The sequence below is a fragment of the Tachysurus fulvidraco genome, chromosome 4, assembly GCF_022655615.1.
Source record: "Tachysurus fulvidraco isolate hzauxx_2018 chromosome 4, HZAU_PFXX_2.0, whole genome shotgun sequence".
In the NCBI taxonomy this organism is placed as follows: domain Eukaryota; kingdom Metazoa; phylum Chordata; class Actinopteri; order Siluriformes; family Bagridae; genus Tachysurus; species Tachysurus fulvidraco.
The window spans coordinates 23,882,110-23,909,128 of NC_062521.1; the positions used below are offsets into that span (position 1 = coordinate 23,882,110).

The 27,019-nt window shown below is 39.9% G+C and overlaps 1 protein-coding gene across 1 annotated transcript in view; it reads right to left on the reverse strand.

Annotated features, from left to right (window-relative positions):
* Positions 1–25,031, reverse strand: part of LOC113637532 — a 48,130-nt gene extending 23,099 nt beyond the window's left edge. The window contains exons 1-3 of the mRNA XM_047812154.1: positions 24,809–25,031; positions 24,281–24,461; positions 24,091–24,179 (exon numbers count right to left, since the gene is read on the reverse strand). Of these exons, the coding sequence (XP_047668110.1) occupies positions 24,091–24,179; positions 24,281–24,287 (96 nt within the window). The 5' untranslated portion in view covers positions 24,288–24,461; positions 24,809–25,031. The remainder of the gene's footprint in view (positions 1–24,090; positions 24,180–24,280; positions 24,462–24,808) is intronic.
* Positions 25,032–27,019: the final 1,988 nt, after the last annotated feature.

Here is a 27,019-nt window from a genome sequence, read left to right on the forward strand (position 1 = left end):
CCTATGAGCAAGTCTGAGATGACTCAGGCAGCAGTGGCAAGGAAAAACTCCCTTAAATTGGTAAAGGAAGAAACCTTGAGAGGAACCGGACTCAAGGGGGAACCCATCCTCATATGGGTGACACTGGGGGTGTGATTATAATATACAGTCAGTTAAATGTGGTATTAGTGTGAGGTTCAAGGACTTCTGATCTCCTGAGTACCACAGAGTCTAACTGGAGATGTCTCAGGATTCTTAGAGTCGGCCTCGGCTCAGTGGACGTCCAAAGGCTTCGTCCCACAGAGGACGTTGGGAGCTGGTACAGTGTCTGGATGCCTCGGGATGGGTACAAAGAGAGAAGCAGTGGAAAGGGATTAACATATCTGCTGTTCATAAAAATGTGCTGGTCTGATGTACTGGTGCATGATATTATGGGATGTATTATGTGTACGCCTGACTAAAGAGATGAGTTTTTAATCTACATTTAAACTGGGAAAGTGTGTCTGCGCCCCGAACACTATCAGGAAGACTATTCCAAAGTTTGGGAGCTATATAAGAAAATGCTCTACCACCTTTAGTAGACTTAGATATTCTGGGAACTACCAGAAGCCCTGAGTTTTGTGATCTCAGAGAGCGTGAAGGATTGTAACGTGTTAGAAGACTAGTTAGATACATGGGAGCTAAACCATTAAGAGCCTTGTACGTAAGTAGCAGCAGTTTGTAGTCAATTCTATACTTAACAGGTAGCCAGTGTAGAGATGATAAAATTGGGGTTATATGGTCATACTTTCTTGTCCTAGTGAGAACTCTGGCAGCTGCATTTTGGACTAACTGTAACCTATTTATTAAAGATGCAGGACAACCACCTAGTAATGCATTACAATAGTCCAGTCTAGAGGTCATGAATGCATGAACTAGCTTCTCAGCATTCGATTTTATCAGTGAAGAATCTCATAAAGTCCTCACTACTGAAATGTGATGGAATAGTGTGTTCAGATTTCTGATTTTTTGTTAAACTAGCCACTGTGCTAAATAAAAACTTGGGATTGTTCTGGTTATTTTCTATGAGTTTGCTCAGGTGCTCAGCTCTGGCAGCTTTTAGAGCCTGTCTGTAGCTGGACATACTGTCCTTATACGCAATTCTAAACACCTCTAATTTAGTTTTTCTCCAGAACTGTGACCCCTCAGGGGCCACAGCCACAGCCTCCACAGCTCTGGTCAGGGGTGCACCAGGGTTCCATCTGCTTGTGAGAGGAGATCCCTCCTGGGAGGAATTTCCCACGGAGGGCCCTCGAGTAGGGACACCAGATCCGCAAACCATGGCTTGCCCGGCCATCGAGGTGCTACCAGGAGGAGACGGACTCCATCCCGGCAAACTCTCTCCAGGACTCCAGGGAGCAGTCCAGCCACGACTGTACCATGGCATCCAGACCTAACGAGGCTGGGTGAGAGAGAGAGAACCAGAGGGGACAGTGCGAGGTTTCCCGGGTTGCGAACAGAACCACCTGGGCTCTGTAGAACCTCCGCCATATGAACTCCACCACCTCGGGGTGGAGACGCCATTCCCCAGGCCTCGGCCCCTGCCTCGACAGGGCATCTGCTCTGACATTCAACCGTCCCGGGATATAAATGGCCCTCAAAGTGAGAAGTCTGTTCCGAGACCACAAGAGGGCCGCTCGTGCTAGCTTGTACAAAGGGCGAGATCGGAGGCCCCCTTGGTGGTTCATGTAGGAGACCACCGCAGTATTGTCCGTGCGGACCAACACATGGCGATCTTGCAGGTCCGGGAGGAAGTGTTTTAACCCCAAAAACACCGCCATCATCTCCAGGCAATGAATGTGCCACGAGAGACGTGGGCTGCTCCACAGACCTTGGGCGGAGTGGCCACTCATGACAGCACCCCACCTCGTGAGGGTGGCGTCTAAAACTACCTCTCACCCCCTCGCTCTTACTCGCCGCAACCTTCACTCTGTCTCACCTTCATCTGTAGCTTCTGGCACTCTTTCTTCCCTTCCTGATGCTGTCTTTTTCCTCACTACCCTTAGACTCAGCCCCAGATACTTTCCTCTCATCTCTTTCCTCAACTATGGACTTCCTCTGCCCTATGTTCAATAAACCCAAGAAAACTTCTTGTTCTGCTCCTTGGCTTTCAGATGTGCTGCGCAACAATCGAAGAGAGCTAAGATCATCAGAGAGAAAGTGGAAGAAATCACAACTTGATGCAGATCTTGATTTTTACAGAACACTTCTTGTCAAGTTCTCCTCAGATGTGACTTCTGCCAAGACTTCCTTCTACAAGGAAAAGCTTGAAGCTTCCTCACATGACCCTCAGAAATTCCACAACATCATCTCTTCTCTGCTCAACCCCCCGGCTCCACCTTCTTTATCCTCCCTGACTGCAGAAGACTTTGCTTCTTTCTACCAGGAGAAGATTGAGGAAATCTGCCGGACCTTCACTTCAGCCCCGACTGCACTTACATCTCAGAGTATGGATTCCCCTACACCTTCGTTGTCACATTTTTCAACTGTGGCAGCAGAAGAGATTTTACAACTCATCCAGTCCTGCAATCCTACCACCTGCCCATTGGATCCACTCCCTACCACTATGCTCCAGACCATCTCACAAGACCTCTTGCCCTTCATTTCCACTATCGTCAATAGATCCATAGCATCTGGTCAGGTACCAACTACTTTCAAGAGAGCAAGGGTTATTCCCATCCTAAAGAAACCTGCTCTGGATCCATCAGACAACAGTAACTACAGACCGGTATCACTTCTCTCATTTCTTTCAAAAATTCTTGAACGCATTGTCTATAATCAACTGTCTGTCTATCTCTCACAGAACAACCTCCAAGATCCCAAACAGTCTGGCTTTAAAGCAGCTCACTCTACAGAGACAGCCCTTTTGGATGTCTCTGAGAAGCTACATACTGCTAGATCAGCCAAACTATCATCCGTCCTTATCCTCCTTGACCTTTCAGCAGTGTTTGATACGGTCAACCACAAGACTCTCTTATCCTCCCTCAAGAGTCTTGGGATTTGCGGATCAGCTTGGGAATGGTTTGCCTCCTACCTGGAAGGACGCTCATATCAAGTAACATGGAGGGGAGTGACATCTGCTCCACGCAGACTCTCCACTGGCGTCCCACAGGGCTCAGTACTTGGTCCTCTTCTTTTCTCCTTGTATACTCACTCTCTTGGTGAAGTTATTTCATCACATGGGTTCTCTTACCACTGCTATGCTGATGATACACAACTTATCTTCTCTTTCCCACCCTCAGATGCCACAGCTTCTGACCGGATCTCAGCATGTCTGGCAGAAATTTCATCATGGATGACTGCTCATCAGTTAAAGCTCAATCCTAGCAAAACTGAACTGCTGTTCATCCCAGGTGATTCATCCCCAGGTCACAATCTTGCTATATCCTTGCACAACAATCTGATCTCCCCTTCAGCCACAGCTTGCAACCTTGGGGTAACCATGGACAATCAACTGTCCTTTTCCTCTCATGTTGCAAATGTGACTCGCTCATGTCGGTTTCTTCTCTACAACATTAGAAGGATTCGGCCATTTTTGTCCACACAGACTGCCCAGGTACTTGTTCAGTCTCTTGTCATTTCTAGACTGGATTACTGCAATGCACTGCTGGCAGGTCTACCTATGAACGTAATCCGTCCTCTGCAAATGATCCAAAATGCAGCTGCCCGGCTTGTTTTCAACCTGCCAAAGTTCTCGCATACCACCCCGCTGCTGCGATCCCTCCACTGGCTTCCGGTAGCTGCACGCATCCGATTCAAAACACTGATGCTGGCCTACAAAGCCAAAAATGGACCAGCTCCCTCTTACCTCAAAGCCCTCATCATTCCTCGCACTGCACCCCATAACCTCCAATCTACCAGCACTGCTCGACTGGTTCCACCATCTCTCAGGGTAAGAAGCAAGTATACTACAAGACTCTTCTCTGTACTGGCACCAAGGTGGTGGAATGAACTTCCCCTAGAGGTCCGGACAGCTGAGTCACTGGCTATTTTCAAGCGGCGGTTGAAGACCTACTTATTCAGGAAGCACTTCAACTAGCACTTCTTTCCTTATCCTTTGCATTTAAAAAAAAAAAAAAAAAAAAACCTTTGACACTTTTTCATTGTAACTTTGAACAAATGTTTTAAACTCATGGTATCTTAAGTATGTAACCTAGTGAACCAGCATTAATGTATTCAGTGTTAGAGATTTAAGCACTTATGTACGTCGCTCTGGATAAGGGCGTCTGCCAAATGCTGTAAATGTAAATGTAAATGTAAATGTCTCTCGTTAGCGTCACGCGGCAACATGGAGCCCCCAACACGGGGCCTTGGGACAGAAATGTTCGGTCTTTCCAAACATCCAAGGCTCGAAGGGCACGCCGCGAGACCTTGATGGAATGATATGGGTTTCCTCTGAGAGAAAACCCCCTGCCCCGGAGCCACCACTGGAGGGGCCTCATGTGCAGGAGGCCAAGCGGGATTATGCTGGACGCCGCAACCATGAGCCCTAGCAGCCTCTGGAACTGCTTCACAGTGAGTGGCTGGCCTTCCTGCACTCTCCTGACCGAGGTGAGGATGACTTCGACCCGAGCAGGTGACAACCGTGCCTGCATCCTGGCCGAGTCCCATATCACACCCAAAAAGGTGGTTCTCTGTGTTGGAGAGAACACGCTTTTGCTGGCGTTTAGCCAAAACCCAAGCACCTTCATGCAGGCGAGGATGACATCTTGATGACGCAATGCCTGGCACTCCGACTGAGCCAGAATCAACCAGTCGTCGAGGTAGTTTAAAATGTGGATGCCCTGGAGCCGCAGCGGGGTCAGTGCTGCGTCGACGCATTTCGTGAAGGTGCGGGGCGAGAGTGCTAGGCCGAACGGGAGGACCTCTCCACAACAAACCTTTGGGTGGAAAGGTGGGGAGGGAACCGCTGGAGGGAAGCCGCGCCCTGAAGCACATCTTGTGGCAGGGCTGACAGACCGGCCTCCATGACCCGAACGGGCGGAGGCATGTACTGCGGCCGTTGACACCTCCTGAGAGGCGGCGGGCCTCCCCCATCTGTACAGAGATTTTGGGTGGAATTGGAGGGAGGTTCCTGCTGGAGGGGGGCCGTGCTCTGGAGCACATCCTGTGACAGAGCCAACGGCCTAGTGCCCCGGCGGTGCAGGGGAGGGATGGGCACAGACACATGAGGTGTGCCCCATCCCCCCAACCGTAGATCGTCAGGATCTACGCACCACTGCCCGTTTGTCGGAGGCGAGGGTGACCCTCAGGGTGACCCTGCTCCTTCCTGGGCCTAGAGCATCGCCTTGGGCCCTTAGGCCCTGCCCGATTTGCCTCAGCAAGAGCGGGACCGGAGCCGCGAGGGAGAGCGCTCTTCTCGAGAGCCGATTGTGCATGCTCCACTCCCAAGCAAACAACGCATCGATCGTGCGAATCCTTCCCAGTAATAAAACGGGGAAACGGAAAAACACACTTTCAGAATTTCTGTCTGCCAGCCATCACTCGATCAGAAAAACTTAGTATCAGAAAACAGCGCTTACCTGAACGAGCAGAAGCTAGCGTCTTGTCCATCTTGTAGCCATTTGTAGCTTCCTGTTTACGCGACGTCACCCGCCGATGACGTCACGTCCCAACGCCTATTGGTCAGATTACACGCGTGGTTCAGAGCGCGGTCATGCAGAGGGCGTTCCCATAGCGTTTCGACGCAGCTCGAGTTCCGAAAGGGAACATCATTTTCTTGTCTTATTGGCTTTTTGGCATATTGCTTCTTAAAGTATTATAACCTTACCTTGTTCACTTGAAGACTTGTTCTGTTGTATCTGTGGGAAAGCAGCATTTAGAGCAGTGGCTTAATTTAGATATTCAATATAAATACTAAGTTCGTAAGTACAGAATGGATCTAACATGCTTATGAATCCAGATATTTACAGAATCCAGATATTTAGAGTAAATATCATCAAAGGAAAGTGATTTTACACCAGATCATGTGCATGCTGCACAATCAGTTAGAAATTGCTTTTGGTTGATTAAAATATTTTCATATCAATTGGTAAACTATATTTAATGCAATGTTTCGGCCCAATAATTTAGCCATAGAATCATCTGATGTGTTTTACAATTAGTATTCAATAATTATTTTATGTTTCTTCCTCGTGTGATCTAAGGACCTTTTTTCTTGCCATTATTGCGTTTGGCTTGCTCATTAGGGATACTTATTTTTTAAATTTATATCCAGAATTTATTTATTTCTGTAAATCTGCTTTGTGAGAATTTCCATTGTTAAAAGCACTAACAAATGAAACTGAACCGATTTTAACTGAATTTAACTGAATAAGATAAAATATTCAGTAACTTCTATCGAACATTTAATGATAAGCTGCAGCTAAATTTATTGTACACAATATAACTTAATTCTTTATAACAAAAGTATTATTCCAGTCATAACATTTCAGCCTACCTGAATCCCAAGAAATACCATAAGCAAACATCCCAAACATACAAATAGTTTAGAAGAAAACATCCAGGACGTTTCCTTCTGTTCTGTGTTCTGTGAAGGCTTTTTTTCTTTTTTTTGCAAAGCTGAAAAAGAATGAAAGTAATTATGTGTTTAAATAAAATAAAAAGTTGCAATGAAACAAAATAACAACATTATGGTGTTTTTATTAAGTTAAAATACATGTTTAGAATTTAGGACTTTTCACACTTGAAATATAGATCTCTGGGTCTTTGTAAACCCCTGGTAAACAGAAACCTGGGTTATCTTCATGTTTCACACTGCTCATACTTTACCCATAGTTTGCAATTAATCCTTAATGTTCATAACCTGGTATTTCACATGGTACATTAATAAACTTTGGGTTAACGCTCTAATTTAATCTTTATTCGCTGTTTACAGTTTCAACAACCATGATGTGTAGCCCTTACTAGTCCATGGTCCCACATGATGAACCTACTGAATTTTAATCATGTAGCAACGACGAGTTAAAATACTCCTTAAAATACGATTTTGTAAATCAGCTCTTTGTAATGAAGCAAAACTCAACGTATCATTGTTGCACAGACACCAGAATTTTGTCTATATAAACACTGAAATGTTTACTTCTTGTATCTTACTTTGTCTAATTATATAAGATGTATTACTTAGATCCCCTTTGCTTCTGAGCACAATTGCTTGATGTTCTGTGTTTTGCCGCTTCACGCTACCGACTACCGAGCCTGTTTATTTATGTGTTACTCCGTCCTGCTTTTCACGTGAAATGAAGCACTCACTGTTAAATTTCTGTGTTCGGTGTTAAGAATTTTACTCGTAACCTTCTAACTTCTAAACGTCACGTCGTTTCACACTGAACACGTTTGGCACCAGTTCCACCGGGGAACGTTCCTCAATGCGTAAAAGAGGAAACCCGGGAGTAAGTGTAGTGTGAAAAGACTGGACTTATTATTACTATTATTATTATTACTATTATTATTATTATTATTATTATTATTATTATTATTATTATTATTATTATTATTATCCCAATCTTAACATATGATAACATTTATAGAAATAGAATTCTTACCTGCCATTGTACTTGTTGGTTGAAGTCTCTCTGTTGTATGGAGCAAACACACTACCTTTCAGTGGCTAAGTAACTCTATTTTGTATTCAGGAACGATCACTTTCACTTTCATTTCCTTTCACAGAGCATCATTTACACATCACACCCTGGATCTGTTTGTTGCACTCATTCATTTCATTAGTCGGCATTCACACATTTACATTTACAGCATTTAGCAGACGACCTTATCCAGAGCAATGTACATACGTGCTTAAATCTCTATCATTGGATACATTAATGCTGGTTCATTAGGCTCCATACTTAAGATACCATGAGTTTAAAACATTGTTCAAAGGTACAATGAAAAAGTGTCAAAGGTTGTGTTTTTTAAATGCAAAAGATAGGGAAAGAAGTGCTTGTGGAAGCGTTTTCTGAATAAGTAGGTCTTCAACCGCCATTTGAAAATAGCCATTGAAAAAGAAAAGAACCCAACACGTTTGAGGTGCAGCACATTAGAATATACAAATCACCAACCCAGTCTCACGGCAGTTCGTGACATAGGTCACGAAATGTATTCTATTTCATTCGTGTTCTTGGAGATGAATTTCCCTTTTTTAAGCGTCACAAAACACGGACTTTCGATCTAATGTATAGGAAGCATCTTTCGTGTTTGCACCACATTTTTCTTTCTGCCACTCCGATGCATCGTTTTTGCTCATTTGTTGTTCATTTTTAAACTTTAATCACTACATTTCTCATCATTTAACCAGGTCTATCCTTGTTTTTTATTGCTTTATATTCTGTAGGGTTCTAACCATTGTGCTATGGTTTCTTTTCTGAGAAAAGCCGTTTTTCCATTTATTTGGTGTGTCAAATCGGACAGTAAACTAAATACTTCAGTACCCATGAGCCTGTCCTACTTTTATTGTGTTGAAGACGTCAGCTAAAACTACCTGATGACTCTACGAACATTTATGTATTGTTTGTTGAAATGTTATTCTAGAGTGACCCCTTTTGTTCAAATGAGGTATTTTGAGGCATATTATTGTTTAAGTCCTTATATGATGACATCCGAAAGGTGAGACTAGTTTTCAGCAGCAGCAGGGAAGAGCATGCGGTCATGGCTATGCTCCTTGATTTAAGTTGATTTGAAGGCACTTTCGGTATGTGGATATTGTTACGTTATAGTTCCCATGCATATTTATAGTAAATTGTTATATTTTATATGGCAGATGTTAATTTAATTCTCTGTTTTTGTGAATGGCACAATCTATTTCTGAAACAGTTGATGATAGCTACAAGGAATGTGAAGGGCCTTTGTTGTATTTATGTGAACATATTATTGATTATGTATGCTTAGAGTTCTTTATTTTGTACCTTTACAGTTTTATGTTACTCCTTGGACAGCAGCACATTTTGAAACCATTACAGAGTTTGTTGTCTTTGGGGGGCATTATCTGACTGCATACTCAAGCAAGGTGTTTGAGATAAAGGGCAGAACAGATCATTTATAACAATGATATACACACACACACACACACACACACACACACACACACACACACACACACACACACACACACAGTACTGGCACGACACTGACTTGATCAATAACCAAGAATATGAATGACTTCCATTATAGCATTGTATCCATTGCAGTAAATAAATGAACATTAACAGATAAAAATCTTAAGATGTTCTCTGTATGCATAAAGAAAACTTCAACAAAGAATGACACTGGCAGTATTGAAACGTCCAAAATATACACATTTAAAGAGGCACTTAAAATAATAACCAAAGTGTCACTAAATATGCCATTACTAGAACTCACTGTTCATATTTTGGATTATGCTTGCAGATACGACCTGAACGTGTTCTGTAAGGTATATTACTGACCTTAATATGAGATTGTACAGTGTGTATTAGCAGGTCAGTAGGAGTGGATTCTGGTTGTGAAATGTGTATTTGTGGTGAGTGTGGTGTAGGGGGAGCAAAGTCCTGTGTATGTGTAGTGGTGTTCTGAGAGTCAATGTTCTCGGGGTTGAGCCGTGATGGTGGGGGCTCAGCAACAGGAAGGATGTGGCGTCGGTTCCTCCTGTATGTTCTCCCATTGCATTGGATTGTGTATGACCGAGGCTCCTTATTCACCTTTACTGTGCAAAGGTGGTCATATCCTTTGGGGGTTTGAGACATCATAGTACCGCTTCTGGATCATTCTCTTATGACAGCGCTGAGCGGTGACTTGCTGTGCATGTTTGGGGGCTGGCTCCAATAGACTAGAATTAACAGGAATGGCTTACCGTGTCTGTCGTGACAGCAGGCGTTGTGTAGGGGAACCCAACATTGAGTCTTGGGGAATGTTTCTCAGATTTAGGAGATTGAGAACTACATCCGTCCCATCTCTGTTGTTTGGCACTGCGGACCGCTCTTTCTGCCAGGCCATTTGACTGTGGGAACTCTGGACTACTGGTGACATGTATAAAGTCCCAATGTTTAGCCAATTCTCTGAATCGCTGACTTGTGTACTGTCTTGCATTATCAGAAATGAGTGTGTGAGGTGTGCCATGCACAGAGAAATGTCTCTACAATTTAGTTTAATACAGCTGACGATGTTATGTCACGGAGAAAGTCAATCTCATTCCAACCTGAGTATGAATCCACAAGCACCAGGTAGTTTTGGCCACACCACTTAAACATATCTGTTGCTATAGAAGACCAAGGTAAGTCTGGAACAGGGTATGGCTTTAATGGTTCTTTTGGTTGATGTGGCTGTTGCAGACTGAGCATGTAATTAGTTCTGCAGTGATATCAGCTGTCATCATTGGCCAGAAAAGTTTACCTCTAGCTATGTGATTAGTAGCATCCAGACCAAGATGACCTCTGTGGACTATACAGATGTATTCTCTCTGTAATGAGCGAGGAATGTTTTGTTGCCCTTCATCACTATTCCGTCTTCCACAGCAAGCTCATCTCTGTAAGGAAAGTATGGAAGCACAGCAGGGCACAAGCTATGTTCTATAGTTGGCCAACCTCACTGAATCACAGTACTGAGATCCTGTAGCACCTCATTCTCTGCCGTATGCTTTCTGACTTCCTCCAGTCGGGCGGTCGAGATGTAATTGACAGACATGACCTCAAATGTGTCAGGAGGGACTTCTGTGTTTGGAGCTCGAGATAGGGTGTCCACGAGATACATGTGCTTACCCTTCCTGTAAACCAGAGTGATGTCGTAGCACTGTAACCTGAGCAACATTCTTTGTAGTCTTGCAGGGGCTGGGTGGATTGGTTTCTTTAGAATGGTCACCAGGGGTTGGTGATCTGTTTCAACGAGTCTGGGTTTTCCGTACACATAGTCTATGAACTTAGTACAGGTAAACACGACAGCTAGCAGCTCCTTTTCTATCTGAGCATATTGTGTCTCTGTGTCTGTGAGGCGTGTGTCAAAAAAATTAACTGATTTTCATTGAAGCTTTGTATCGAAGCTTGTTTCGTTCTGGCAAAATCACGTGACCAATGACGTCTGAAGCTTCATTTTACACACACCCACATGACTGCTTCGTTATCTGATTCAAGGGTTTAAAATCGTGCGCGGAACACCCTCGTGGGTTATATTGGACTATTGCATTACACAGAATCTATTACTGTATAGCGAGTTTAGGAGAGCTTATTGTTGCGAGTTGTCAATGGAGCCTGTTACAAAAAGATCGTGTTCTGAAATGTGGGAACACCTTCATTTGATTTTGCCCAATAAGGTGGATATACAGTATAAGGTTTTGTTGTAAAGCCTATATTTATAACTTAAATCTCACTCATCATTGGGCAATTATATGATTCAATGTAACATTTCATGTCATATTTTGACATATATATTTATTGGATAGTAGTAATAAGTTAAAATATATAGGAATGCAAGAAAAGCCATTTGTGCACCGCCTGATACCATGATCTTTTTTTAAATGGTTCACACTTTATACTTTTGAGACAAGGTCTATCCTTGATCTGTTTTGAGGCATTTTTTTGCAAAGCATGACAGTGCCAGATACTCTGTCCAAGATGTAGCCAACACCCAAGGCTAAAGCCTACTTTTATTTTTATTCAATTGTTTTAATTATTAGAATAATTAAGTGGTTTAAAAGTGCTGCTGTTATTTTATTCTTGTCAAAATAGGAACACAGTCTCTCTCTCTCTCTCTCTCTCTCTCTCTCTCTCTCTCTCTCTCTCTCTCTCTCTCTCTCTCTATCTCTCAATTTAAGTGTGCTTTATTGGCATGACAAAAACTGTACATTTGTATTACCAAAACAATTAAATTTAAACAAAGTACATTGTGCATAATTAAAAGTAAAATAGTAAATTATAGAAATACAATAAGAGTGTACATTAAATAATAAGAACTCTCTTAGGGCTACAGCTGTGACCTTAACTTCGGATATGTGGACATCAATACATATGGATTCTTATTTAGCTGTTACTTGCCATTTCATTGACAGTAAAGAACAACGTTATTGTTAAAAAAAGCTATTGACTTCCCAGGGCTTCACGAGATCAGGAGCAAGGCAAGGAAGTTTGTTGCTTATTTTATATCAGGCACTGTTGCAAAGGATTGACTTGTCAGTTTCCAGCAACAGATGGCAAACCTGCTCATAAATTACAACAGGAAGTAGAGACATGCTTCTCTTGTTTACAGCACATTTGACATACTGTCTAGAATTTATGAACAGCGTGAACCAGTTGGTGCTGCACCGGTGTCCCTGAGGACAGATTTGGCTCCTCTATCCTCAGCAGAGTACCACACAATGTGGGAGTGCCTTGGTGTACTGTCTCCACTAAAGGATGCAACTGCTGAACTTTCAGCAGAAAAAACTGTGTCTTGCTCCAAGGTCATTCCCCTCATTCGCATGTTGAGGCATGCTATATCTACAAAGTAGCAAGTGTTGACTGATGAGAAAGCAGCACAGCTCTGCACCAACCTCATCACACTAATGTCTGAGAGGTTGTCTCATTATGAAACAGCAAGCCAAATTACCCTTGCCACTCTCCTGGATCCATGTTTTAAAACCATTGGGTTTTGCAATCCATCCAATGCCCAGAATGCTATCAAAAGTCTTACAGCTGAGTGTGCAACAAAGGTAAGGGAAACAGCATCTGACCCCATACCAGAGCATGGGGAAACCACTACAGCAGCTGCAGGCACCTCAGGTAGGACTCAAAGTCTATAATGGCCCCATTCTATTTTACTGCACATATAAAATCTTGTGAATTTTTCCACTTTTCAGGGACAGGACTGTGGGATCTTCTTGATCAACAGGTGATGGAAACAAGAAAGGTTGAGGTTCAGCGTGACCTGAGTGAAACCAACATCCCCCGCTCTGAAAATCCACTTCAGTTTTGGCACAAGCACATTTACCCCTGTTTATACATGCTGGCCCTGAGCTTTTTGTGTTCTCCTGGCTCTTCTGTGCCCTGTGAACAGGTATTTTCTAATGCTGGCAAAGTGGTCAGCAAGAAAAGAAATATGCTCAGCCCCAGCACTGTGGAGAAAATCCTGTTCCTAAATAAAAATCAAACCACATAAGTTACCCATAAATCACTACAATTAATTCCCCCAAGCTTATAGCAACATTAATTTCCATCCCATTATGTATGCATTTCTTTAAGCAATATCACTCTTATTTTCATCTGTCATTTACACTTTAAGCATCACTCATTCAAGAACACTTACAATGTCCATTTCACGAGCTCACACTTACAAATAAGACTGTGTGTCTATATAGTCATGTTGAACAGGTGGACACCTGATTGCGGACTGCTGATTGTTAATAAAACATAATTAAACACAAAGCATCCATCTAGCCTACAGTACAGTAGTCTGTAAGGCATATATATAATCGTGTAAAAATGTTTCTGCAATTATGTACCTTCAATATTCATGAGTTTGATTTTTTTCTAAAAACAGTCAAAATGTCCACATTCACCATACAAAAAGTTATCTTTATTACATTTTTGTTTGGAGTTACCAAGCGTATGCAATGCAACATGCTTTGGTCATGTATTTAAAATATTGATTCATTTATTTATTAATCTATACTTAATTTGTCAATCCATTAATTTTTGCTTCTAAAATTAATACGTTGTTTGGTTGTTGAACATTCTGTGATAGCGCTTTCACCAGCAGAGGTCCTCGTGGAGCTCTGATTTGAAAAGCTTTGGGTAATGAACCTTTTTCCGATACAATTGGGTTGAAAGCTTCACTGCTTCAAGAAAGCTTCACTTCACCATCACTAGTGCGAGACGCATACGCAACTGGTCTGCCCTCCTGCATGCAAGCAGCACCAAGCCCGAAACATGAGGCATCGCAGGTTAGTGTGACCGGCTTCTTCACAGCATAGTATTCTAGGTGGGGTGGACAAACATGACTTGAGGGTTTCAAATGCATTTTGGTGTTGCTGGTACCAGCACCACGTAGTCTCTTTGTGTGTCAGCTTTCTGAAGGGTGTGGCAATGTCGCTGAAGTTTGGTATAAATTTCCACAGATAATTTACCATTCCAAGGAAACGCTGTAGTGCAGGGACATCCTTGGGGACTGGCATCTCAGAGATTGCTTTTGTCTTGGAAGGATCAGCTTTCAGGCCTTCACTTGTAAAGATGTGTCCCACATAACTGACTTTATTTGCATTTAAAAGGGTTTAGCTTGAGCTTGACCTCACACGCGCTTTGTTCAACACTCTTTTCAAATTAATGTCATGTTCAGCAATGTTGCAACCTCCAACAATGATGTCAACAATAATTGCACAGGGATACCCTGAAAATAACTGCTCCATCGAGCGTGGAACACTTTGCTTGCATTGAGTTTATGCCAAAAGGCATACGAAGAACTCTATAGCGCCCAAATCAAGTGCTAAATGTAGTCATCATGAAGAACTTGGGGTCTAAGCGAATCTGCCAGAAAGGAGTTCTTCGCGTCCAGCACTGAAAATACAGTTGCTCCTGACAACTGGGATGCCACTTCCTCTACGCTCTAAGGCAGAGTTGAGATCTTTCGGGTTGATACACAGACTGATTTCTTGTCTGTCCTTTTTATGTGTAGCCACCATGGACGAGCCCCAATCAAAAAAAGTCGGCTCTGAGATTGCCAAGGCTCTCCATGCGGTCCAGCTCTGCTTTTACACGGCTTTGCATTGCAAGAGGTTAGCTACATAAGCTACAAGGTTATGTGTCTTTGATTGTTTCACTGGTCGTTCGTTGTTGGCAATTTGTTCAAAAATCATTTGTGACATTTGTTACATTTTGCCCCAGTGTCAACTTTCACTTCAATTGGAGTTTTGTTTATGTGTAAAGTGACAAATCCCTTCTCCAACCCTGGCATTTGAGGGTTAGCAGTGTTGACAAACTTGTTAAATTTGATGCCATCAACATAAAAAGTGTCATCATGGACAAGGGGTTGATCTACTTCGAGTTCATGTACCGCTTTCCTATGACTGAATTTCTTCTGACCAAACTGATTGCGTGCTTTGCAACATTTCTTGTAATGATTCATTTTCTTGCAGTCATGACACTGTTGTCCAAAAGCTGGTCATTTCTCTTTCTTTCCTGCATGATTGCTTTCACAGTTTCTACAATTGGTTATAGATGGTGAATCGTCTTGCGCTGTTCTTCTGCTGGAATTTGGCTGTATTGCATCCACATTAGTGGCAGTCTGAGTTACAGCAAACATTTTGTTATTTTCCTCTGTCATTTCATGTATGAGAAAAATCTAGATGGCTTTAGTTTGAGTTAGATCACTGTCTCTTAACAGTAATTTCCTTAAGCTTTCACTGTTGATGCCACATAATATCCTATCACAGATCAGCTTGTCAGTCAGTTCTCAGTTTAATTCTGAGATAACTGATGAATGCCTCAATAGTCTCCTCTTGTTTTATTTTGTTGAGGATTGCATATTTCATGTAATTTTGTTTTCAGGCACTCTGGATCTTCTCTCGATTCAGCGGGAGTCAAGATCACGCCATTCTTGCCCGGTGTGCGCACCTCCGCTGCACAGACAAATGATTGCTCTCGTTCTATGGCTTCCGGTCCTGCCAGATTGAGGAGGATATATGCCCTAGTCTTGGCAGGCTTATCATAGTGTGCGGCGGTGATGAAAATGTCATAATCTTGCTCGAAGATCACCAATTGTCGGCAATATTTCCATCAAAATTGAGCGGGTCTGGTCTTTGAAAGCAATCCGCCATCACTGTGCGGTCTCGAGAAAATTCCTCAATTAGTGTAGGCTCTGTTTTCGACAAAACTTAGTGACTCACGGGCGAACACTCCGATAAATTATACAGTGACAGTCAGTGGTCAATGTGATGATATTTATTAACAGAGCTCGTGTCAGACATACCACACATCACATCACATATGAACATAGCTCTCCTGTGTTCTTAGTACATACGCCCCATCTCTCTCTGTCAATTAGGTGGTGCTATGGCTATAGTAAATTCATTTTCCTACACCGGGTCTAGTGTAGTGTAGCCAGGCAAGCAGGGGGTGTGGTTGGCTAATTATTCCAAGACTTTTTAAGCAGGCACTAGGGAAGAGGCCTCGAAATGTGGGCCTTGTTTTAAAAGCATGCAGGATATAGTGTTGCTTTGGTTGTGTTTGAATTTGCCCCAGATGAGGTAGGCCAAGTGGTTGTTATTTTATATTGTTTGATTTGTTTATTTATGGGGATTTATTTTGATGCTATGGGAAAATTGTGTTTTTGTATATTTAGATGCAGATAAATTGAGTAAATTCTTGTCATTTTGAAGGGTAGGCAGAACAGGAAGTAGAACAGTCAAAGCATCTTTTGAATAAGTACCAGTCCCTCTTTTCTGTAAGTGAGGGTGATATATAAGGTGTTCATCACTAATTACACACGAGATCCCTGTGGTGTATGATAAACCAGTTCGACAGCCATATAGGTGAATCCCTCCCTCACGGTATGAGTCAGTGCGGGCCCATATTCAACAACCTCTGGATAGTAAAGTGATAAGGGAGAGTAGTCCTTATTCCTCTCCTATTGTCTTTGTACAAAAAAGGATGGGACAAATAGGAAGTGTGTCGATTATCATCAGCCTAATGCAATGACTAGGAAAGATGCATTGACTAGAGATTACAATCAGGTACAAGTGGCTGAGGCCGATAAAGCAAAGACTGCTTTCTGTACTCCATTTTGCGTATTTGAGTTCAGTCGTATGCCTTTTGGGCTGTGTAATGCCCCATCAACTTTCAAGAGACTCATGGAAGGTATGTTTGGAGATAGGCGGTTCCACTCTTTGTTGTTGTACTTGGACGATATTATTGTTTTTCTGTCTACTGTACAGGAGCATTTGGTACGGTTGGAAGAGGTATTTGTCCGGATGCAGCATGAGGGTCTTAAGATCAAGCTAAATAAGTGTAGCTTTTTCCAGAAGCAAGTAAAGTACTTAGGACATGTTGTATCCTAACAGGGGGTTGCTACTGACCCCGGAAAAGTGGCAGCAGTGAAAGATTGGGGTCGCCCAGAGCATTTGGTGAACCTTCGGTCATTTTTAGGGTACGGCAGTTATTATCGACGTTTTATTGAGGTATTTGCTCAATATGATACAGCTTCTAGCAGCTTCTTTGGGGTAGATCTCTGATTCTCAGTCCTCCTTTAACAGCAGGTTCACAAACAAAGATTAGCCTGTTTATTGATCAAAACTGAAATATAAACCTTTATTTTCAACTATAAGTTGACGTTCAGGTTACCTTTTGAGTTTGGGTTTTGTACAGAGTTTATTTATTCTTTATTATTTTAAATAAAAAGAATGAGAATGGAGAATGCAATATTTTCTATTCTGATAGAAACATGTTTATGGTGCTGTTAATTATGTCATTTCTAATGTCACCTTCTACTGAAACACAATCCTTCTTGCTGGTCAGTTTTTCTGCTGCTTTGTTAAAGTACTACTCTGTACATCTATCTACAAATTGAAAACCAGATCTCACAGGATGGACAAATCTCGCTTCGAAAAAAGTTTTTTCTATTTGATACTGTGATGTAAATCATTTACAGGATTGGAATAAGACTTCCAGCATGTCATGAACAAACTGATGAAGGCTTTTTCAGGTTTATAAGATGGAAACTCAACCTTAACCTCATGAGTCCATCCAAAGAGTTCACTCCAGCTAAAGTCGAAGTACCTATAAGTAGAATAAATATGCAGGATGAAGTGTAGGGGTGTGCCATATCATAACATCCACGATAATACCAGTATAAATTTTTACATAATAAAAAAAGTGTCATATCCCAATATCAGTGATGTATCATGTGATGATCTATAACCGACTGTTCCCTGCCATGCACATTGACGCAATGTCAGCGAGTGAGAGCAGCACATCAGCCTCGGCTGATGGTTTAGTACCAAAAAAGAAAGCTACTTCAATAGTATGGAAGTGGTTTGTGAAACACAACTAACCTGTTTACCACTTCATTCAATACATACTGTAAACCAGTGTTGTATTAAGTACTAGAAAGCAATACTTGAGTAAAAGTACAAGTATCGTACTAGAAAAAGACTTTGGTAGAAGTAAAAGTCACCTTTTAGAATATTACTCAAGTAAAAGTCTTAAAGTATCTGATATTTACTGTACTTAAGTATCAAAAGTAATTTTCTGATATTTAATACTTAAGTATTTGAAGTAAAAGTAAAAAGTAAAATTACAGTGATTTTCGGTAGGTATAAGAGCAGGGGCGGTTCTAGGGTTTCATCTTTAGGGGGTTTTAGCCCTCAGTGAGAATTTAAAACAAGAAGAGTTTATATTATATATTATATGACTACATAGTAAGCCATTAATGCAATATTAATGTAATGATGCCAGTCTTGAATCAAATCAGTTCATGTATGTGTGCATTCTCTACAAACAGTGTGTCCAATGAATGCACTCACTCACTCACTCACTCACTCACTCACTCACTCACTCACTCACTCACTCACTCACTCATTTTCTACCGCTGATCCAAACTACCCCGGGTCACGGGGAGCCTGTGCCTATCTCAGGCTTCAATACCAAATCAATACATTTTATTTTTATTTAATATTGAATGGATTGTTTGCATTAATATTTTGTTTGTGCTACAACTCTGGTAATAAGAATAGTGACATTTCACTGCTTTTGGTTGCCGTATTTGCAGCTTTCAGGAGATTAACGTTATAAATGCCTCCAGCTCTGACTGCGCGTGCACGCTGCGCATGCCTGTGCTTCTCCGTAGAGCGTGAGGAGCGTAATGCAATCTAAGAGCAGTGATTCGCCAAACCTCCCTTATTGCAGTTTTACACATTTCTTCTAATTTTATTTTGTAGTAACGAGTAACGAAGACGCTTAGTGGAAATATAACGGAGTAAAAGTATACATTTTTGTAGTGGAGTAAAAGTGAAAGTTGACAAATTTAAATAGCGAAGTAAAGTACAGATACAGTACGTGACATTTCTACTTAAGTACAGTAACGAAGTGTTTGTACCCTGTTACATTACAACACGGCTGTAAACACACGAGTCATCCGAGCATCACTGGAGTACTCACCAATTACACTCCTTATGACAGGAAAACAAACAGTAGATAGAAATTACTGATGCGGTTTTGTATGGTTTTGCAAAGGATATGATGTGTTTTGTGAAGTTTGTGAAGTAGGTTTCCTTCTATCCTGACAGAGTCACACAGTCACACATCTCTACCCCATCTGACCCAATGGGGAATAGCCAATTGACCCAAGGTGCCTCCAAGAGACCAAAAAAGACTCTTGGCAGCGTTTTAAAGGGCACAGCAACAAAGAAGCTGAACTACACAGCTACTTGAATTGTCCACCAGCAGATAGTGAGTGATCCACTCATGTGGTAGAAAATGCATGAGGGGAGCTTTCCTCGGATCAGCCGTTTAGCCAAGAAATACCTGTGCATCCCTGCTACCAGCACTGCTGCCGAGAGGCTGTTCAGCATCGGAGGGAATGTAGTGGCTTTTCAAAGGTCATCTCTTAAGCCAACATTAGTGAATATGCTGCTTTAATTTTGTTTGCACTAATAAATGCTGCTGCCTGCGTGCTGCAATCAGAGATAAAATGTTTTCAGTATTTTTTTTTCCTATATCTGAAATATTGTTATCGCAAATTTCCCTGAAATATCATGATATAATTTTGAAGCTATATCACCGACCCCTAATCCTGTGTTTATTTTTTAAACTTTCTGAACAAAGCCAAATTTATTTCAAAAAGTCCTTATTTTCAAAGAAGGAACACACACCCTAATTTTTTCTGAGCTATGACAGTGATTGTATTTTAGATCTATGCCGTGTAGGTTTATTGTGTATAAGTTTCTCTGGGGTGGATCACTGAAACTTAGTTTTCCTTTAAACCAGGATCACTAAAGAAAATTGCCTGTCTGAAAGAGCAAATACAAAAGACAAACAGAAAGATCTAATAAGACTCACACCCTGACAAACATCTAACCATCACTGACGACGTGGTAAAAATCATTAATCAGATGCTATTCTATGTAAACATGCATAGAATTTGTCTGTGTTACTGACAGACAAGCATAAATTTTTTTTTTTACCAGTACACTGCCGATCATTTCCACTGGTGGAATGGAAGTCAACTTATTGGACATTTTCAATCAGTATAAAAAAATTATTTTTTTAATGGCCACAACTCTGATATAAAAATAGGACACTGTTGGCTTTCAGTGTGAGACATTTTTTTCCTCTGTTCATATAACCTTACTGGTTGAAGTCAATTCATTAATCTTAATAAAGCTTGGGTTACAAAATATGTTTAAAATATGTTTGAAATCCCTTTTTTGCTTTAAAGATAAACAAAAACAAACAAACAAAAAAAACACCTTTTTTTCTATGTAAAATAAAAAGGTAAAACACTTGAGTGAACCACTACAGATTTTTAAAGTCATTAGTGTCTACTTACATACCTGTCATTAACTACAACTATGGAGAGCAACATTACAAAGAATTTCTATACTGATCATCGACACCCTGAAAACAAAATTGTCAAATTTGTCCACTGGTTAAAGTGGCTGTGATCTGCTAAATCAGTAACACATCATTCGGTAATCATAATTATTCACAGCATATAATAAAAGAAGGATTATATACTATTTGTGAAACAGGAAACAAAACAAAGATGACAAAATCTTTGAGAGATAAGTACAAATAATAAACTGCAGCTTGCTCGACAGATACATGATAATACTTTGCCATCTAAAAAGACATGGGGAAACCTGGAAATGTTGGAAATGCACCAACTCATAAATCAAACCGAGACACAGGTTGGCACAGTTTGTTAAAAGAAACTAATAACAAGACAAGTATCTAGTACTGGACCTCTCCCTCCTTCTTCACTTTTTTTCTGGACAACCTTTTTTTTCACTATGACACTTTAACTCTGGACTTGAACAGCACAGTGTCACTTTATAGACACCAAACTGCACATGGACACTTTAAGGACAATCATTAAAACCATACACATTTAGATATAATCTGTATAGTGCATAAAAAGCATTTCACTGCATGTCGTACGCTGTATGTATGTGTATGTGACAAATAAAATTTGATTTGATTTGAGACAACAAAGAAGATGTGCAGAATATAAATTAAAACAAACATGTAATTTTTTGTAACTGTAGCTAAGTGCCTCAAAGCTTCATAGCTCTGTCTGTCTCTTAAATCTTGCAACCCTTCTGATCACGCAGTGAAAGTGACTAGTTGAAAGCGCAATAGTGCAATACAAAAAAGCCCAGAATTATAGCTGTTCTTCGACAAGGTGCCAAATAACAGAGTCATAAAATCTAAGAACAGAAATCTTATAGTTAAGGACTTAACAAGAGCAGCTGACTGTGTAATTATCAGTTCTGGTGTATATTGTACAAAAGACTAAATGATGTGACAGGATGGCAGGAGTGAGTGGGGTCTTATGTTAGCTATAAATCTCCCCAGGAATGGAAACTGATGTCCAATGTATTTCTAGGAACTGCTGATACATATCATAGATGTTTCTTGCTCTAAGTAATAACATTATATTATATGATCTGAACACATCTTACATACAATTCAGAGTAACAAAAAATTTGTTTTAAGTGCTGCTTTTGTCAAGAAATTTTATAATGTTTATAAAGGATCAGCTGGACTGGTGCTTATGCTTATAAAATGGTAACACCATGCTGGGCCAGTGTACAGAATCAGAATTGGAAAAAAATTATCTTACATGCAATTTCTCTTACATGCAATTTTACAGTTATTATCAAGGTCACAGTTATTAAATAAATAAATAAATAAATAAATAAATAAATAAATAAATAAATGCACTCCGTCCAGGGTGTATCCTGCCTCGATGCCCGATGACGCCTGAGATAGGCACAGGCTCCCCGTGACCCGAAAAGTTCGGATTAGCGGTAGAAAATGAATGAATGAATGAAAACACAAATGCTTTTTCTTGTTTTTTGCTAATTTTATTGCGTCAAAGTTTTGCCTAACTCTCTTTAAAGATTAACTAAATAAACAGTCAGAAAATAATGTTTGCCAGGAAACAGGGTCAATATTAGGAAAATACACAACATTAATATACTGTAGTTACTGTTTCAGCCTGCATCATTGCTATTCATCTATGTTATGGCTGCTATGCTGGCTTTTAGATTAGATTAAAATTGTTCATAACTACTGAAAGTATTTCATGGAAAAAACAAAATTAAACATCAAATACTTTTTACTTTTATCAAATACTTTTTAATTTTCAATCACACTAAATCTAGAAGAATTGAAAATTTTGAACATTTGGATTGTTTCTATTATTTTATTATAAAAACAATATTTGACTCTTTGCTCAAAATAAAATTAGGAGTAAATTATTACTTTAAAAGAAATTCTGATCTTACATGGTGTTAATTAAAAAGATTTTTAATTGCTGTTGCACATCGCTTGATGAAATAGGATATAATTCCAAACAGAGAAGTGCTTTGTTCAGCTGCCATTCTTGCTGCTCTGATATGTTCCCAATTTAGTTGCTCTTTTGCTTTCTCAAATGCCTCCCCTTCAAACTTCTTCTTTAGCTCTTCTATCTCCTTCTTTCTTTGTGCTTCATTTTCTTTGAGGATCCGCTCTTTCTCTGCTTCTATCGCTCTCTCTGCTTCCTGAAGCATCTCTGTAGTATAATGCTCTCCACCATTTACAGTGACCAACATATCAATCTGGTCCAGAAGCTGGATGACTTGTTCTGGATTCTGGTCTTCATTATTAAACACATGGTATCCTCCATTGCATTTCTTGATAAAATTCAAAAGCTTTGTATTGTTCCGAACAAACTGATGAATATTTTTCCCCTTTAGTTGATCTCCATGAGTGAAGAGAGCCATAGTGTACCTGGAGGAATTTTCTCCAAAAATGGCTTGAAATAGCTGAACTGTTTTTTCTTCTTCCTCTGTAAATCTACTTATTTGAATCACAACTAAAAAGACATGAGGTCCTGGAGCAGAGAAGGGAATGCACAGCTTAATCCGACCGACCACCTCATCTACAGATAACTGAGTATCAAACAGCCCTGGAGAGTCAATAACAGACACTTTTCTGCCATGAACATGTCCATTTTCTTTCTCACACTGTGTGGTTACAGATGAAGAAGACATATCAGATTTAAAAGCCTTTTTACCGAGGATGGTGTTTCCTGTTGCACTTTTGCCCACACCTGTCTTTCCGATCATCAGGATTCGAAGTTCATCACTAAATTCTTGAACTGATAGAACATAATATTAATTTCTTGTCTTGTTGCATATTTAAATTTTTCTCATAATGTTAATGTACCGTACACACCTTGTTCACATGAAGAGCTTTTCTGTTGCTCACAGAACTGTGAGGAAAATAACAATTAATCTGGTCAATTCTATGTAAAACTGTATACATAATAATACAATGTACAAAAATGATCAATATGTGACCTTCTGTAAACTTCACATTAGTTTAATTATATTACTTATACTTATTACTTATATTATATTATTAGCTATCTAACTATTATAACCATTATTACATGTAATGAAATTCTTGTTTATATTATATTACAGACAGCCTTTTCTCCCTGCTGCTATTGGACTTTACAATCAAAGCTGCTCCCAGGGAACCAGTCACCAAAATACACACTGCAATAATAACAATTATATTGTATTTAAAACAACATGTGCAATATTACCTGTGTGTAATATGTCTGTTAGCATAACTACTTACTCGTGTTTTCTTTTTTCTTCTTTGTATTTATATATTGTGTTGTGTACTATATTATGTCTTTATTCTTTTATATATTTGCATTTATTTTTCTTTGCTGCTGTAACAGAGAAATTTCCCCATTGTGGGACGAATAAAAGTATATCATATATTATCTTATCTAATCTTAGAATTTGGAGATGTTTTAGATTACAATTGTAAACAATAATACAAAAATATACATTTGCTTATGCATATAATGTAACATTACATTTAACAAGAGAGACATTAAGACAGTTGTGAAATTTTAGCCTACCTGAATCCCAAAAGCTGCCACAACCACAACCAAATATATCAACAGCATTTTAGGTGAAAGGAGCCAGGCCATGTTCTGCTTTAATTGTCCTGAGAAAGTTTAGGTTAAATTAATGTTTAAACATTACCATAATTATTTGCTATAATCATAAAACTGAGATATGAAAACAATATTAGTTGATATGTCTCACCTGCCATCTAGCTTGTGAATGTTAGAATCTCACAGCTCAGAGTGTAGAGCTGAATGTCTCTCTGAGACTGAGTTTCGTTTCCTGCTAAAAGATTAGTTTCTATTTCATTGCCTTGCCTGCATCAACAATCACACGAAACAGGATCCTTTTGTTTCCCCACTGGACAACCCATGAACTTGTTCTGTGAGAACAAATGATTAGTTCTTAGATTATGGTGAGGGGAAACTAAGAAAAAACCTTTTATTGTATATTTTAGATGTTAGAACATTATCAGTGAGAAAGTATAATTAATAGAGGTATTTATATAGCATTAATTTAGTATGTGTGGCTTTCAAGGTTTAAATTTAAATTCCTAAAATATGTTAATTTGCAAAACTGGGGAATACATCATATCAGGATTACTTCATACATGGCTATTTCCATGAACCTACGTGCTTGTTACCCACGAAATGATAACATTAAGCAGGATATTGATTTTTTTTTATCATTATTTATTCCTCTCGTGCAGAACTCACAATGTACACATACGTTGTTGTTGCTGTAGTTTAAAGTTCAGGTTTTGTGTGTACGTGTGGTCAAACTGCAAAACAAAAACTCAAAATTACTACACAGCATTGCCCACATAACCAAAAACAATTTAGAAGCCAAATGCACCATATTCAATTAAATTCAATTCAAGTTTATTTGTATAGCGCTTTTTACAATAGACATTGTCTCAAAGCAGCTTTACAGAACATAAACATAGAGCAGAAGGTAAACATAAGGAATGATAAAGGAAATAACGAATAATAAAAGAAAAAGAATTGACAGAATAAAAAATTCAAGATTATTATTAGATGTATATAGTTCACAATCTGTATGTATTTATCCCCCTATGAGCAAGTCTGAGGTGACTCAGGCAGCAGTGGCAATGAAAAACTCCCTTAAATTGGTAAAGGAAGAAACCTTGAGAGGAACCGGACTCAAGGGGGACCCATCCTCATGTCAGGGTGACACTGGGGGTGTGATTGTAATATACAGTCAGATAAATGTTGTATTGGTGTAAGGATCATGGACTTCAGATCTCCTTAGTATCACAGAGTCTAACTGAAGATGTCTCAGGATTCTTAGAGTCGGCCTCGGCTCAGTGGACGTCCAAAGGCTACGTCCCACAGAGGACGTTGAGAGCTGGTACAATGTCTGGATGCCTCAGGATGGGTACAAAGAGAGAAGCAGTGGAGAGGGATTAACATATCTGCTGTTCATAAAAATGTGCAGGTCTGATGTACTGGTGCATGATATTATAGGATGTATTATGTGTACGCCTGACTAAAGAGATGAGTTTTTAATCTACATTTAAACTGGGAAAGTGTGTCTGAGCCCCGAACACTATCAGGAAGACTATTCCAAAGTTTGGGAGCTAAATAAGAAAACGCTCTACCAACTTTAGTAGACTTAGGTATTCTGGGAACTACCAGAAGACTAGTTAGATACATGGGAGCTAAACCATTAAGAGCCTTGTATGTAAGTAGCAGCAGTTTGTAATCAATTCTAAACTTAACAGGTAGCCAGTGTAGAGATGATAAAATTGGGGTTATATAGTCATACTTTCTTGTCCTAGTGAGAACTCTGGCAGATGCATTTTGGAACTGTAACCTGTTTATCAAAGATGCAGGACAACCACCTAGTAATGCATTACAATAATCCAGTCTAGAGGTCATGAATGCATGAACTAACTTCTCAGCATCAGAGACAGACAGGATGTTTCTCAGCTTGGCTATATTTCTAAGGTGGAAGAAGGCTGTTTTGGTAGTATGGATGATTTTTAAAAGACAAGTTGCTGTCTAATATAACACCCAGGTCTTTCACTGTTGAGCTATTAGTAACAGTACATCCCTCTAAATGGAAGTTAAGTTGTGAGAGTTTCTGTGCACTGGTTTTTGGACCTATAAGTAGTATTTCTGTCTTATCAGAGTTTAACAACAGAAAATTGCAGTTCATACAATCTTTTATCTCTCTAAGGCATTGAGTTAATTTGGACACTGTGGCTATTTCATCTGGTTTTGATGAGATATATAACTGTGTGTCATCAGTGTAACAATGGAAACTAATCCCATGTCTTCTAATAATGTTCCCTAATGGAAGCATGTATATCGAGAAAAGCAGAGGTCCTAGAACTGATCCTTGAGGGACCCCATAATTAACTGGTAATAAATTGGAGGATTCACCATTTAATTCTACAAAATGGTATCGGTCTGACGGGTATGATCTAAACCAACTTAAAGCCTGTCCATGAATACCTGTGTAATTTTGTAAGTGATCTAGAAGAATGTTGTGGTCTATAGTGTCGAATGCAGCACTAAGGTCAAGTAGAACTAATAAGGACATACAGTCTTGGTCCGAAGCTAAGAACAAGTCATTTGTAACTTTAAGAAGTGCAGTTTCTGTGCTATGATGGGGCCTGAAACATGACTGAAACTCTTCAAGGATGTTTCTCTCCTGTAAGAAGGAGCTCAGCTGAACAGACACAACCTTTTCAAGTATTTTAGACATAAATGGAAGGTGTGAGATAGGTCTGTAATTTGATAGTTCATTTGGGTCTAAGTTAGGTTTTTGATGAGTGGCCGAATAACTGCCAACTTGAAAGACTTCGGGACGTGACCTAAAGATAATGAGGAGTTAATGATATTAAGTAGAGGCTCACCAGCTTTATGTAACATTTCTTTCAGTAGTTTAGTTGGGATGGGGTCTAGTGAACAT